The sequence below is a fragment of the Pteropus alecto genome, unplaced genomic scaffold (assembly GCF_000325575.1).
Source record: "Pteropus alecto unplaced genomic scaffold, ASM32557v1 scaffold161, whole genome shotgun sequence".
Classification (NCBI taxonomy): Eukaryota; Metazoa; Chordata; class Mammalia; order Chiroptera; family Pteropodidae; genus Pteropus; species Pteropus alecto.
In genome coordinates, this window is record NW_006432943.1 from 5,442,289 (window position 1) to 5,459,541 (window position 17,253).

The 17,253-nt window shown below is 33.2% G+C and overlaps 1 protein-coding gene across 1 annotated transcript in view; it reads right to left on the reverse strand.

Annotated features, from left to right (window-relative positions):
- Positions 1-1,120: 1,120 nt before the first annotated feature.
- Positions 1,121-17,253, reverse strand: part of FGF5 (fibroblast growth factor 5) — a 21,137-nt gene continuing 5,004 nt past the window's right edge. Inside the window, exons 2-3 of the mRNA XM_006907618.2 lie at positions 14,160-14,263; positions 1,121-2,150 (exon numbers count right to left, since the gene is read on the reverse strand). Of these exons, the coding sequence (XP_006907680.1) occupies positions 1,803-2,150; positions 14,160-14,263 (452 nt within the window). The 3' untranslated portion in view covers positions 1,121-1,802. The remainder of the gene's footprint in view (positions 2,151-14,159; positions 14,264-17,253) is intronic.

Below are 17,253 nucleotides of genomic sequence, written 5' to 3' on the forward strand. Positions count from 1 at the left end.
GTAAAACACTATACTAGAGTATACACATGATGTTTTAATTGGTGGATAGATTTTGTATATAATTATATATTATGCATAAAATATATGTGTATAGTTTGTTTCCATTAAAACAAAAAAATCCGCTTAAGTGGTAGTAAATTTAATTTCGACAAGTTTCCACTTTGTGTTTGTGGACCAAAATAAACTATGCTTTAAAAAAAAGTTTGTCAGTATTCTCTAAAAGGAAAAAAACGTGCTTAAACAGAAATCACAAACATTTTGTGAACTCCTCCTATTCCTATGAAAGACATAATTCTAAACATTAGCTATACCTTTTTTATTGCCACATTTCCAAAGATAAACCCTTGTATTTCATAGAACTTCATAAAAATGATTACCTAAGAAAATAAATACATTATGTAAATTCTCTTAAGTAAAATTTTCTGTGATTTATGCTCAACATTCAGTATTTGGCTTGACCATTACATGCCATTTTCAGCTCATCAAATTCTCAAATTAATTTCCCATATCGCATGGCCAGCTTTTTAAAAATATACATCAGAAAGTTTCCTTATAAAAGGGCAGATCTATTCACTGGAATGGTTTCCATTTGGATAGACAACTCAAAGGGTGTTCTACTGAGTAGTAAGAATATTTTTGACAATGAGACTCAACATAGATAACTGTTACACGATTCATCTCCTTCAATTCTCCATGTTCCTCTGGTAAGTGGGTTGCTTCCCGTGGATCTATACAGTGGAGATAACAGAGGGTGATAGAAGAGGTATTTTAAGTACTCCAGTTTCATAGTGTGTGCTTGATGGACAGAATAAAATTTCTTCCAGCTGTTCAAGAATGAGGGCAGGGGCTAGATAAAAGGAGAAATGAAATCAAGGCAGAATTAGATCTCAATAAGTGTTGCAAACTTAGTGTACCTGTACATCTAATCCTCTTCCTTATCTCCAACTTTTAATTCTGTCAAAAAAGTCTTTATACTTTCTCCTTACTTCTAACTCATGATAGATCAGCCACCAAAGCATAAGATTCCACATAATTTCATGAATTTATACACACCCACACCCACACAAACACACACACACACACACACACATACGCACACAAATCCAAGCTGAGCCTTCGGTGTGTTGAAGGGAATTTAAAGATTTTAAGATGTGGAACCAAACTTCATTATCTGAGGTATGTTAAAAATATATATATATATATAACAAAAATTAAAAGTGCAATGAATAAGAAAAATGAAAAAGGAATCCACATGTTACAATTGGGCTATAAACACATTTATAATTCATAAATTGCATTAAAATGGTTGTTTATGTTATATTAATTAAAATAATAAAAGTAAGAAAATATGCTCAATGCAGAGGTACTTTTAAAAAAACAAAAAAACAAAAAAAATGGAAGTTAATAAAATATTTTATCTGCATTAAAATATTCTCTGGAAACCAAAAATAAAAATGTATCATGTATGTTCTTTCAAGTTGATCTGTAAAAGTCAGAAAAATACATAGTCCATGCTGTTTAACTTTTTGAAAATACAGAGTCCTTGTATGCACTACACATAAAGCAAAAAGCTTTATGTCTTACTGAACTGAAGCAGTGTGCTCTCTATATTGTACAAAGAATTCCTGTTCAGTTCCTGTCGGAAAACATTTTTGTTTCAGTCACACTGAAACAAATGACCTGACTTCACTACACTGTAGTAGAGCTGAAGCTGTGTCCAAAAACTTTTCTTCAGAGCTGTAAAGACACCTATTGAAACTCCTGAGGAGAAAGTGTGGTTTCTCACAAGGCCGAAATGAACATTATCCAAAACGAAACTTGAGTCTGTATTTCACTGTGTTGGGATTTTTCCGGGGTGCAGAAAGGGGAACCTTTGGCTTGATAGGATTGGGTGGCTTTTTCTTCTCAGGAACAGTAACAGTGAAAGAAAGTTCTGGCTGCTCCGACTGCTTGAATCTTGGCAGGAAGTGGGTAGAGATGTGCTGGGGTTTCACCCGAGGGCTGCAGCCTCTCTTAGCTTTCCCTCTTTTGTTCAGGGCCACATACCACTCCCGTCCCGTTTTCTCAGTTCTGTGTATTGCTGAGGCATAAGTATTATAGCTGTTTTCTTGAAATCGTTCCCTGAATTTACAGTCATCTGTAAATTTGGCCTGGGGGGAAAAAGAAGAAATTGAAGTAGTAATAATATTTTCAGCATATACTAAAATGAGATCTTGTACTCTAAAGAAAATCCAAGAATTCTTTCACCCCCTGCCCTCCTACAACATTCTTTTCTAAAAAATATTTGCTTATTTTAAAGTTGCTTTAAAATTACTATTTTCATTTCTATATTCCTACCTTATTCATCTTTATGATGGTGATTTCTGTTTACTATGTACTTAGTGAAATAATATTAGTGTGTGTAAAAATGATACATAAACTCTTTAATATATTTAAATCTGTTACTGTTTTTAAATTACTTAGAAATATGTAGTTAAAAAATAACTTTTAACATGTTTTTTTCACTTCACAAGCCAACAAGAAAATAATTAGAACTGTATTACTAAGAAACATTTGTCTAAAAAACATGAATTTGTGTTCAGAGAAAAGGGGTCATATTATTCCTTTGAAACAAGAATATATTTTTCAGTGTGATTCATGGTGCTGAAGGAAGGGTAGCATATGGCCCTATTAATTTTTCATGTGTTAGAATTCTTAGGAAAAAAAATATCTTCACATGGTGATACAGGAGAGTATATTTGATGGCAAGGAGAAAAATTATTTTCTGGAGTCACTAACAACACTTCAGCCAAATATCAATCTTTCTTACTCTCTCTCTCTCTTACATACAGGCACACAGAGACACAGACACACACGTAAAATATCTGTCCTTGACATGCTCACGGAAGAGGAGAAAAAGCAGCCAAGTAGACACCCATCGCGGTGCAGCTTGATATATGAATTATGACAGCGGTATGCAAAGTGTACAATGACAGTGTAGAGGAAGAGAATCTAAGAGGATGGAAGTGGCTGGTGAGGCAGGTGACATGAGAAAAGATTTTCAGGGAATGGGGTGGGAAGAGTGTGTTCACAGGTCAGCATGACACTACTATAAGTAATTCAGTGTGACTTCCACTTAAGATGCATGGAAGAAGGAACCAGAGATAAGGCTGACAAAGTAGGCCAGGACATGCTCTAAAAAGGCTTAGTTGAGGAAATTGAAGGAATCGAAGGGATCTGGTATGGGGGAAGAGAGCCTGAGGATGGGATCAGACAGACATTCGATCAATTACCAATTCTGCCAATTGAGGTCTTAGCTTTAGGCTCCTTATATCTACAATTCTTCCATGCATAGGGCTATTGTGACAATCAAAATCTTTTTCTAGGAAAAAGATCTGTAGTTTTCAAATACAAAATTCTATAACACCCAAAGCATTAGAATTCCAATCCCAGACCAGACCCTCTGGTTTCACAGTTTCAGTAAGCACCATTTGTATAAAATTTCTCGGTTCGAAATACCAAATATTTTGATGCCCATATATAAAAACACTAATTATATATACAGTAAGTCCTCACTTAATATTGTCAACAGGGTCATGGACAATGCGAATTTAAACAAAAGGACACATAATGAAACCAATTTCACACTATAGGCTAATTGACATTAACAAGAATTAAGTTCTTATGGTATATTTCTCATCACAAAAACATGACCAAACTTTTAAATAAAGACCAAAAACACTTCTAATATTAAACGTAGGAAGAAATGTGGGCCATATAGATATTTAAGAAAGATTAATTAAAACAGGAGAATTCCTTTCCAACCCACTTATTCTAGTTCAGAGAGTGGCTGGAGCCCATCCCGGCAGCTCAGGGCATAAGGTGGGATCTCACCCTGGACAGGACGCCCTTCCATTGCAGGGTGAACTCACACCCACATTCACACTCAGACTGGGACAATGTAGACGTGCCAATTCACATCATTTGCACATCTTTTGGATGTGGGGGGAAAATGGAGTACCTGGAGCCAACCCATGTAATCATGGGAAGAACATGCAAACTCCACAGGCAGTGGCCCCAGCCAGGGATCGATTTTTTTCCTCATCAACATTATAACGAAATGGCATTGAACAAAATGATGTTATTTGAAGACATGCTGTATTTATTTTCTTTATCAGACCAAGAGGTTCTGTACTGGAATTAAAAGTTCTTGCTTTTTCTAATAATGCCAAGCTTTTCTTCGCAGTACAAATCACAACACTATAATCTGAAAGTCTAAAACTGCAAGACAATCTACACTGACCTGTTGATGTGGACACATGGAACTTTTGACTTGTGCAAAGTACTGATAATTACAGAAGACAACCAATTTCAGAGCATTTCCAACAGCACGTTTACCATACATATGACAGTTTACCCAAGTTATTTACATTCAAGTATAGTTCCATCAATAAAGCTCTTTATTTGGGGGCTGGGAAGCTATGCATCTAGAACTTCCATAAGGTAATTCTACTGGTGATTCTCTGGATTTGATCTCTAGTAGGCTGGAAGCAGGTGTTTTAAAGAACCACCACCTATGGCTTTCTCCATCCTGTCATAATCTACCACCCTATGTCTAGACCAAGGGTGCTATGCTGACATCATTTTAGAAGAGCACACATTTATTGCTCCTTTTTTTTTTTTTAAATTAAAAAGACTTTCTAACAAGTCAAATAAAGATTTGTCTATAGCTGCTTAGCTCTTAAAAGGACTGCGGTGCTCTTTTATGCAATTAGATAATTCCAAGGTTTTGTGTTAAAATAAAAGCTGTAGCCATCTGGAATGTTTTCTGCTACATAAAGGATAAGCATTTTAGAAAGGTGTGAGGAATTTCATTTTAAAAAAGTAGCAGGTATGTTTACCTTGCTTCAGATTTTTTTGTAAAATTGCTTTTGAAAAACAGTTATATAATACATTATACCTTGACCTGACTTCTACTGCTGTTTCACAAACCTACATTTTCCTGAAATAGAGATGTAAGTGATTGCTTTATTCAATTTTGACAGGTTTAAGTGTACTGCATTATTTAACCCTTTTCCCTGACGGTGTCAAAGAAAATAAAGAAAAAAGTCATTATTTTTATTGATGTGGCACGCGCGCGCGCACACACACACACACACACACACACACCCTACAGTGAATTAAACCTATAGTAATTCCACCTTAGAGTCTTCACATGAGTGAAATCCCACTGACTCTACCCTCTCAAATTATCCCATTTAAAATTTTTTTCTGTCCTTCTCAAGATTCATGTTCTAAAGTTTTTTCTTAAGATGAAAAATAGCTGTTTAGGCTCAAGATTTTTCAAGGGTTACCTGTCACACCAGGAAGAAATGTTCAGAATCTGAGGACCCACTCACTACCTGCAGTCTCTCAGTCATTCTAAATCCCTCATTAGGACAGGAGTAAAGGCGGTCAGACTGTTTTGGCTTTCTTAATTGACTCCTAATTTAATGTTTTGTCTGAAATGTTCATCTAGCTATGATGGAACAGAACCATTTGAAGCAAACATTTCAGTAAGTTTTTTTTCATCAAGAGATATAGTTTCTTCGTGAGGGATCAACTGTTCCTGTCAGTATCTTGGCATTGTTCAGACAAGATGGTGACCCTGTGCAGTGCATCTCTGTCCCTAATATCATGCATGAAGCATCTTTACAGCAGAGTCATTAAGCAGCATAGATCTTAGCTACAGGAATTTAAATATATATACATTTACAATCATGTAATTTGGGATAATAAAATTTCCAGGCTATTTTTAATTTTTAAAATTTCCTTTGAATTCTAAGAAGTCCTTTAGCAAAATACATACTTTTAAAATACTAGAACTGTATTACTTCCCTAGAAAAAGTGAAGTTGATATAAAGAATTTTTTCAGCAATTAAGCTGCAAAGTAGGGAGGCGAATCGAATTTCAAATAAGCTATTGAAATTAGGAACTCCCACCCCATCACCTCCTTGCCCTACCATCATCGGCCACTACAACAAAACTAATCATTAAAATGTTTGTAAAGCACTCCATCTATGTTTCAAATTCATTTTTTCATGAATTTATTCAACAGATGTTTATTGATTATATCACATGCTATGCACTGTGCTAGTTGTCAGTTTTACAATGAAAAACAAAATAGACATGGTCCTGCTCATATTCTTTGTTGACTTAAATTATCTATGTTTTTCTCTTTAATTTCTCCTCGATCTTGCAAGTGTTAAAAGAAGTTACATTCAATGGACTATTACTCAGCCATAAAAAAATGAAATCTTGCCATTTGCGACAACATGAATATAGCTAGGGCGTACAATCTTAGGTGAAATAAATTGGACAGAGAAAGACAAATACTGTATGATTGCATTTATATGTGGAATCTAAGAAGCGAAGCAAATGAACAAACAAAAAAAAACAGAAACAAACCCCCAGAGAACAAATTGATGGTTTTCGGCGGGAAATGGGGTGGAAGGTTGGGTGAAAAAGGGAAACAGGATTAAGAATTACAAACATCCAGTTATAAAATAAATCATGGGGATGTAATATACAGCATAGGGGATAGTTATTAATATCATAATAACTATGTATGGTGTCAGGGGGTACTAGACTTATTGTGGAGATAGACACTTTGTAAGATATATATGTCGAATCGTTATGCTGTACACTGGGAAATAATATAATAGTGTATGTCAACTATAATTAAAAATAAATTAAAAAGATAATTAGGTAGCAAAAAGTTACCTCAACAAGTCATAATTGCAGAATTAAAATGAAATGTTCAAAACAGCTAATTTCTATGTAATTTCGTATAGTCCTAATGGTCAAAACAAGTAAAGCTTAAATCAATTAAAATATTTTTGCTTGAATATCTAAATTATTCAGGGGAGGGGAAACATGATGGTGTTAAGGGAAACAAGAACTTTTGGATTAGAAAGATAGTTTGCCTTGATTGTACTCATCTCTTCACACAGTGAAAACTTTCTAAACTCTAACATAGTTTTGTTCCTTAGTAAGTATTATATTGTATGATAATTGAGGATCTTATAATGAATGAGTTGAGAGTATGCAAGCAAGTACCAATTTTCATTACATGCAACTATAGAAGTAAATATGCATTCTATAAAAATGGTATAGAGAGAGGAGTGACTCTGGACCGTCATCAGTATAAACCTTGGTGTTTGCTGAGTATTTAGTCAATTTTAATTCTTTATTTCACTTTGTTTTTTTGATTTGGCTCTTTCTCTTAAACCTTATAAAATTAAGAAATAATTAACCAAATGTAAATAATTAAAATGTTTTTTATAAGCTGTAAGATTATTAAATAATTAAAATATTATAGACTGTAATAAAAACAATTACAGAAAAATTGTGCTCTAAGCAAAGTTTCCTTGTGTGTGCACCTCTACTTCTCATTCCCTTTCATCCTTTAAGTGCTTCTTGGTTCCCATCCCTACTCTCGCCAGTGGGGTTGCCCCTGTCAGGTGCCCTTAGCCTGGGCTGTTTTGTATGGCTGTGCAGGATGTTCTCTGCACAAAGGCACCCACCTTTGGCGGTAAGTAAAGGCTGAAAGCTAGAGTGCCCCAGAACAGGACAGCATTCACCCAGAGAGGCCCTGTTTTACTCTTTACTATAGTATAAGTCTCATAGGGGTCAGCTGTAGCCATACCACGCATCTCCAGGTCATGGCTGTATTTTCTGCTTGGCCCTGGCCATCCATCCATTCTATAATCGGTTCTTCATACTGAGCAACCAAGGAAACATTAGAGTTGGTTTAATAACAAATCATCTTGAGGTCATGTAGTGAAAAATACCAACCACAGGATTTCTCCTACGAATTTCATGAACTGACTTAAAATTATTCAGGGAGCCTGTTCATAACGCAGATTCTCCGGCCCTATCTCCAGAGATTGTGTTTTAGTAAGTCTGAGATGAGACCCTTGATTTGCATTTTTAACCAGCATCCCACGTGATTTTGATGCAGGTGAGGTGAGGACCATATTTAGAGAAACATAAGGTAGTTTTCTTTCTGATGCTTTTAATTACTCAATAAAGCTGGGCTGTTGAGGACTACAATTGCCAAGTGTTTCATATATATTATTTAATTCTTACAATAATTCCGTGACTATTAGGATGTTATTATTTGATTTTCCTGTCAGAGAAGTAAAGAAAATGATTCATCTAAAGTCCCATATTTATCAAGTGCCAGGGTAGGCCTGTGACTTAAATCTCAGATCTGATTCCTAGATTCTAACTATCTCCATAACACCATACCATCTGAGGGCATCTCTTGGAGTTCTATATAGCTCCACTGCCATGAAGTTGCTCCATGTTAAAAAACTGATGAAAAACAAGTGCCACTCCCCAAACCATCAGAGAAATATAACACCATCTTTTGCTTTAGACTGAAATGGACCTCTGAAGTTATAAGTCACTTCATCACTCCCAGATTTCCTCAATAAAATAAGCCCTCTAACCAAATTTAAGTACTGTGAAATTAAGGGAAAACTGGTATTTACTATAAATGCAGAGTCTCAAACCCATTTTCGAGCCTGAATTACTGCACATTCGATTTTACTATGCAAATGGAAAGCTCTTCAAGAGCAAGAGAAGTTTCTATTCAAGTGCCTTTAAGTAGCTCACGGTTTAGAAGAGTGGGGTGCTTAATAAGTTATTTTTTAATGATGATGATAACTATTACTCAAGCCTCCATTTCCTTTGTTAACATGCCCAGCTCTAGGGGCTACCCACTCCTCCTCACTGTGCCCCCAGCACAGGAAGTCCTGTCCAGAATCTCATTCCTGGCAAGCTAGCTGGCTCCCTCTGAAACCAGGAAAGAAGGACGTTGTAGTCCTTCCTTAGGGCTGATCAAGCACACATTCCATGCCTATTTCATAAACTCTGCAATTTGCTTTCCTTCCAAACATGATCCCCTAAAACCCTGAGAAACAAAAATAATTCCACCACATAAGTCTCTCTGGATCTTTAAATAAGCTGAAGTTTTTTCCCAATAGGCAATGAGCTATCATGCACACTTTATTAAAAGACACGATAACCTCTTTTTCTGGGATTTACATTTTGGGGGAGGGAAAATACAAGATGCACAATAGGGCTCTGGAAGAATTATGAGATTATGACCATAGGAAATCCTTGCCTCTTTAAGAGATTGAGTCTGGGGATTTTGCTTTCAAATTAGGTTTCTTGGAAAAAGGAAAACTCAGGACATAAGGGGGCTCCTGTGTGCAGGAAAAGTTTGGACCCATAGAGAAAAAAAGGTCAATGATAAATAAGATTTGGGCTGGTCTAAATATCTGAGGGGTCCCAGCTGCCTGACCCCAAAGTGAAAAGCCTTCTAAGAGAAGAGATTGGGAATCATCAAACAGCTGCCTGCGAGCAAATTCATTTTTTTAAAAAACAATAAATGCTGAATACTTTCCAGGCACCATCCTAAGTATTTTATATGCACTATCTCATTTAAAATGCTCAACTATCCCAATAGATTGTTACTTTAATTTTCTTACTTTTAGAGCTGATAAAACCAAGAAATAGAAAGATTAAGTAACATGACACAGTTTAACTTAAGTAGGATGACACAATCTAACTGCGATCTTAACCACCACACTCAAACCTTTCATTCTACATCTGAACCCATCTCAGAGAATGCAGAAAGGCTCACTATGAGACTTTCAGTAAAGACAATAAATCTGAGGAGAGAGCAGAAACAGATTGAGGAGGATCAGGAACAGACAGGCAGGCGGAGAGATAGAGACAGAAAGAGAAAGGTGTTCAGTTTTACAAAGAGCCCCAGCTTGCGAATGAGTTAAAAAAGAGGTCCTAAGGAGGGCTCTGACTAACTCTTGATTCTTGAGGAAGTAGTTATCTATTCCTACTCTAATGATTGCCAATGCATTTTGAGATCATACACTTTCATTCTTGTACAGAATGCTGAAAAAACCTGCATGGCAGGAATTTGGTTATCTTGTATATTTAGAGTATCTTAGTGGGATTTTAAAGAGAGCTGCATGTAGATTAGTGCGAGTATGTAGATTGAATGAGTGCAAGGAGCAGTGCAAATCGAGATGGTTGGAGTTCAAAGAAAACTTCTTACCGACTTAAACTTAGCACACAAAGTAAATCAGCACAAATCTTGCCTAAGTCTAACCATTCTGGGCTGATATTTCTGTTTACCTTGTGTCCACTGATGATGAAGTATTTTCTAAATGAAAATTCTCTGGGAACAAAACATCTTTTCTGTCGTTTATTCAATGGAGTGATTTTTTCTGTTTTTAAGTTCATCTTGACAAGAGTTTCCTATGCAAGTCATCATCACATTAAATGACCAACATTTGTAAAACTCTGACAACTTCTGCAGCAGACACATCTCCTTTCTAGATTTTAAAATCAAGTATTGCAGATACAGAAGTAGATAGGGAAAAAACAATTTCAAAAAAAGCTCGAAATGAGAGAGGAAGAGAGACGAGGAAGGGGCAAGGAAGTAAGCAAAATATTCTAAGGATAAACTACAGTATTTATTCTTTAAAATGTAATATGAAAAGTATTATTAAACCATGCAATTATTAATTCCCATAAAATAATAGGTGAAAACAATGTAATGAATTCCAAACAAAACAAATCTTTCAAGCTAACTTTTACCTACCAAGCATTACAGCATTCAAAGAGAAAAACAGAGAATTTAAAAAGGATATAGTTCTGGTTTAATCACTTCTTAACCATGTTAACTTAGGAAAAATTTTAACATTTCTGAGACTCTTTCTCACCTAACTATGTAATGAGATAATGTGAGTGAAAGAGCTTTCAAAGAACTATGCAAATGCATTATCTCTGTCTAGTAATACTCCAATTTCTACTATAAAAACCAAGTTGAAAAAACGTACAATTATCTGTGAATATTTCTCATTACAGAATGGGTTTACTTTCCACAGAATTATATAAATACTTTACATTTTCTTCAGTTCTCTCTCATTTTGTGGATAAAATCCTAAAGACACTACTTATTAATTTTTAATTTTTTCCAGTTTTATTGAGATATAATTGGCATCTAACATTGTGTAAGTTTAAAATGTGCAACGTGATGATTTTCTATGTACAGCAGGTCCTCAAATAATATTGTACTCTTCAATATCATTCTATTATAATGTCGATGAGGGGAAGAAAATGTATTCTTGGCCAGGAATGTCTGTGTGGAGTTTGTAAGTACTCTCCATGTCTGTATGGATTTGCTCCGGGGAGTCCAGGTGCCTGCATCTCAAAAATGTGCATGTGAGGTGAACTGGCATGTCTACATTGTCCCAGTCTGAGTATAGATGTGGGTGCGTGTGCACTCTGCAAGGAAGGCTGTCCTATTCACAGTGGGAAACTGCCTGGTGCCCTCAGTTGTCAAGATGGGCTCTGACAGCCCTTGACCCTGAACTAGAATAAACAGTTGGAAAAGAATTCTCTTACTTGTTTTTATCAAGCTTTCTTAAATACCTGTAGAGCTCACATTTCTTTCCCAGTGATGTTTCTGTAATGAGAAATATACCTGAGGAACTTAACTTGTGTTTATATCATTACCTTATGGTTGCACTGGTTTCCTTACCAATGTAGTTTTGCTTCAAGTCAGTTCCTGAGATGTTAAGTGAGGACTAATTTTGTGTTTGTGTGTGTATAATATGTAATAAATAATATGCATATATATATCTCAAAATGATTATAGAGATACTCCTTAAATGCCTCTGCATAATTATTTAAAGCAAATCACAAATTACATATTTTATCCTAAAAGTATGAATTTTTAGCCTTTTTAGCGATGATGCAATTTTGTAAAACAACTAAATCAAATACTATAATTATATTTAAAGTTACAAGAACAATTTTTCAACATTTTAAATAGAAGCTGATAACAGGAAAGAAAGCACATAGGCCTAAAACTGATAATTGCTAGGATTAATACTCTTTCTAAATTCAATGTCCTTAAAAAATAAATCACTATAATTTAATTAGGTTTCCATCTAGACAAAAAGTGCTAATAAAAGCTCTGATAGAAGAAAGCGGGCTTCAACAATTGGTTTAAAAAGAATGCACATAATCATAGGGCTTAATTTTTTTTATCTACAATTCAGCTCAAAGTCAACAGAATGACTTGTATATCAAAGAGCTTCAGTGAGTGACAAGAGCAAGACTTGCTTTGTACTGTTTAAAAGTCATTATTCCATGAAATAACTTTAGCCTGCCAAGATGAGAGAGAATAACAGATGCTGTTTTTGCATTATCTGCATTATTTCAGCCAGCCATCTTTAGACATTTGGGTCAAATTTCTGGAAATTTGTTACTTGCTTTTGACAGAGGAATCATGTATCCTAACCTCTGAGTTTGACCTTTCTAACTGGCATCCATTTGTAATACTTCGCTTTCTGTGGCAATTATCCTTAAGCTGGCCCGAGTTTAATCTTTTTTTTTTTTTTTGTATGTATTAGGGTATGAATCAAATGTTTAAAAAATTAAGATTTTTCACTCAAACAAACCAACCAATAAGAGAAAGTTCTTTTACATGCACCACATATTATTACAATACTTTGGTTTTGAAGGTGTTTCAATCTTTTTACAACCTCGAAGTTGACTGAGGTAAAGTTATTCTGTGTAAATGTGTTTGATCATTGTTTCTATTCCATATGTAGATTTTTCAAAATCAAATTTTTAATAAAATGACGTGTCCTACTTTTCCAAAGCTATGTAGAAATTTACCTCTTAAAACAATTTTAAAAATTATTTTAAGACTGTTATAATATTCCTAAATTGTAGCTTGTTAGAATATAACAACCAGCTCAGAAAATTAAATAGGTAAATATTTTTATAATTCTCGCAATGAGTGATTAAAGAGGTTAACGAAGTTTTTCTATTTATCTTAATAAACTGAGATTTTAGAAGTTTGTTATATTTAGACTATCATATAATGATAAGTAATATTTGTTAAGCACTTAAATACTAATCTAAAAGCTTTATATATATTATCTCATTTAATCCTCAAATAACTAGAAATAGCTTGAATTCTACTACTTCCTCCAAGAGGTATTAACAAACCACCTTTAGATGCTAGGGAAAGGAAAATTGAAAGTTTTACACATTGAGACAAGTGAAATTCTCATTGAATTTTTTTAAGGTCTGTAAAGTAGAAATTATAATTAGTAAGTTTTGGTTGGTTGCATTTATTTAAAACTTCTTATATACTTCAAAAACTGAAAAAGTGATGTTTCCCTAATTCACTTAAAAATAATTAAAGAGAATAAGGATTAAAAGACTAGCATTAAGAAAGATTTGCTTTTTAAAGTGATTTAACATGACAAAGCTTAGTATATTACAGAAAAAGCACAAATCACTTTTAAATGCTGTACATATGTACTAATACAAATTAACAGAATCTGTGAGTAGGAAAACTAAGCTAAACATATTTTATTATCTTTAAAATGTGTTAATGCTTCCCAAGGAATTAGCATTTTCAGAACAAAGCATATAAATCTATAATTTATAAATTGATTACACAATGTATAAATGATCTGGAGAAATGTTTATGAGTGCAAAATTAGTCTTTGTAGTTTCAAGAAATTTTTTGATGCACCAAAAATATAAAATAAGAATTCCGTAAATGGATCAGATAAGATTTCTCTATGAAAGGTCAAAGTCTTCTTGTTATTCTTCCCTTTATGCTTATTAATATGAAAATATTACTTAGACCCAATTTTTGACATTATGAAAAGCTTGTAAAATTAAATAAGAACCCAATCAAGTGACACAAACACACAAGCACCATAACTATGTAAATTGAAAGTGTTATGTAATATATTATTTCCATAACATTTCTTCTCACTTGGGCCACATTTAAGAAATAAATAATGGCAATCAATTTAAGAATGTTATTTTCAAATACACTTATCCTTAAAATATTTTGGTGGACTTTATCTTTTCAAATAAATAAAATATCTAAATGATAACTTACAAAAACACAATTCTCTTTGTTAAATATACATATAATTTTATAAAAACCAAAAACATTAAGTTCTCTGGGCAAATTGTGCTATCTACTAATTTAGAAATTCACTTTATTCCATTTTACAAATGTAAAATCTCGATAATACCTTTAACAAATATAAAGTTGTTCTACTTACACTTGCATGGAGTTTTCCTTTTTTTGACATCGCTAAAAATTTGTTGCTGAAAACTCCTCGTATTCCTACAATCCCCTGAGACACAGCAAATATTTCCAAAATACCTAGGATGACAGAAATCACAAAATAAACACAGACTCCGCTATACACTATCGTGAAGAATTAATTTTCTACATAAATTCTTTCTAGACTTTATTACTGTGATTTTTAAAAAAGTATTTAGCATTTTTATTTTTTTGTGATTTTCACTATGTAAAACAAAGGCTAGCACTCAAGTGTTCATTTAAAGTAAAATATTTCAAGATTCAAAATTGTAGTTACGTTTCATTAGTAATTCTTTTTTTCTTACAAATGATGTGACTTTTAGTAAACAATGTTTGACAATAGAATCTTTTAAGTTCTAAAAGATTTGAAAGAACTTTTAGAAATATTTTTAAAAATAATTCTCATGCTTGATTTTTCTATCAGAGATAATGCACTACTTTTAATATTAAAGAACATAAAGTTTGTACTCAAGACTAATATAAACCATTGAAAGCCTTGAAAATAACTTATTTACATAAAAGAAATCCCTCTTCTCAAATGATCATAATTATAAAAGTACAAATCAATAGATACCATATTTTAGTGAGTAGCTCATTTAAAGATTACACATAACATGATACTAAAAGCATTATAAATAATTTGGGATTACTGGCTCAACGAAGTGTTTAATGGATTATGGTTTGAGACATCTTGCATTTTGAATGACTTCTGTGGGGGAAAAAAATGAGATCTGTTATTACATTATTACTTATATTTGGTATTTCATAGTTAATATTACCAAGTCAAAATCCCTGTCTCCTATAATAATTTGAAAGCTACATCCATTGGTTCAAGAGAATCACACATCAGTTCACAGAACATTTTAAGAAATGAAACTCGGCCTGTATATAATTGGAGTCCCTGACTATCAAAAATTCATGTTACATGAACACAAGAAAAGCATAGTACTTTTTGTTAATTGCCTACAGCAAATTGCAATAAAAAAAAAAAGAGAGAGAGAGCTAAAAAAAAAAGGCCTGTCCTAGGAAGAAAGGAAGGAAGGAAACAAAGACGGGAGGGACAAGGGGAAAAAATCTCAACATTGTAATTCATAATATTTTGGGCACAGATGTTTGCATATTTTAATAGGACTCTGCTGAATAGAGAAATTTACCTGACTTCCTTGAAATAGCAATATCCCCCTGGAGTATTTAAAGTACATACAAAGTTATTCCACTTAGAAAAAAATTAGTGCACTGTGAATACTCATATATATGATATGTATAAATACATATATATGAATATCTTTGAGCACTTAAGTTGCATACTATGAACTACCTATAACTGCAGCAAATATTGCCACTTATTTATTGAAGTTGATTTCTTAAAAATATTTGATCAGAAAGTTTATAGAGGGGAAAGGAGTAACAGAACTATCATTTTTGTTGTGTGTTCTTTGCCCAGAATAAATAAAACACATCTCAAGAAAACTATAGCTACCAATTTATTAGTGGACTTTTCTTTAAAAGGGAAAAGAGAAAAAAAATTACTGAAAAGGAAAAAGAAAAAAACCCTGAAAACTGCTTTTAGAAAGAAAATACTAAAAAGAAACTGTTGTCTCATAAATTCATTTGTAAAATGTTTTTAAAATGCTATTTACAGTACATTTTGCAATGCAAATTACTTGACTGTGGTGAACATCCAAAGATTTAGAAGCATTATCATTTTATCAGATAGTAACAAAGCACACAGAATTTTTCGTAAAGTTAAATACACTACAGGATGTAACATGTTTAATATTATTAATAAAGCATGAATTTTAAAATCTGATAAAAGTTATATTTCTACCAAAGTACAGAATGGTACTGAGAATAGCATTAAGAATTTTTGGTATTTGGGTGATGAGGGATGTAACTGTGAATACTGTGTAAATGTGTGAAAAAGCAAGACAGGGAGACCATGAGAAATTGCCCACGTGTGGAATGATAGCTACAAAAGAAAGTATGGAGTTCCTAGAAAAGGAGACTTGGTTGTTTGTTTCCCCCAATTTACCCGTATACTACATTGTTAGAGGTTTTTTAACTTCATTCTCTAGAAAATTACCTGGTTTTGTAAATGTTAATTTATGTATATTAGTGAAAAATACACATGGCAACATAAAAGATAAAATTCTCATTAAGTATATGTGTTTACATGCTAACGTTTAAGAGGCCAAAACAAAACGGCACTATAATTGTTAGTGGGAACACTGCTTTGCCTATGTAAACTATTGGTTTGTGACAACTAACATACTATTTTTAAGAAAAACCCATTTTCATCCACTTAACTTGTTTCCTAACACACTGTACATTCTGCATGTATACATGTTATATAAAATTTGCATTGTAATGAATTTTACATATGGGGAAGATGAAATAATATATGTAAAAGTGCTATTTTATTACATACTTCATGGTTTCTTTTCTTATTAAGTTCTATTATTAAAAAAATGATAGATTGCCTGAGAATGAAAGGATTTTATCATTTTAAGAAAATTATATTTAAATGAAAGCTTAAAAATATACCTTTATATATAATTCTATTTAAAATTACAAAGAATACAGAGAAAGAAATGAGATTGGATGAAATTATTGTTTTTTTCACACAGGTAACTTTGGTATGATCTAAATCTTAATGTAATTATGGCATAATATTGTGAATGCTGTTGAGATCAGAACTTGCAAAGTACTTTTACAATATCTTTTTCTTTCTACAAGCCCCACAATTCAACCTCCTGCCCTCCCAATTGTTCACTATGCTTTTACTATCCCAAATCTCGATAACTCACTAAAGATGCTACATGTACAAACAAATGTTCATTAACTTATACATATATAAATCCCAAGAAACATTTTTCTAAAACTTTTTTTTCAATTTCAGTAATTTTCTAACTGTTATTAGGAGTCAGAAATAATAAATTTGATGGAATATACAATTTACATTGTAGATGCCAAGATGGTGTCCTTAAGCAAAATTGTGAAAGGCCAAGTGTGTCTAACAGATCATGGGTAGTCAATGAATGCTCGACAAA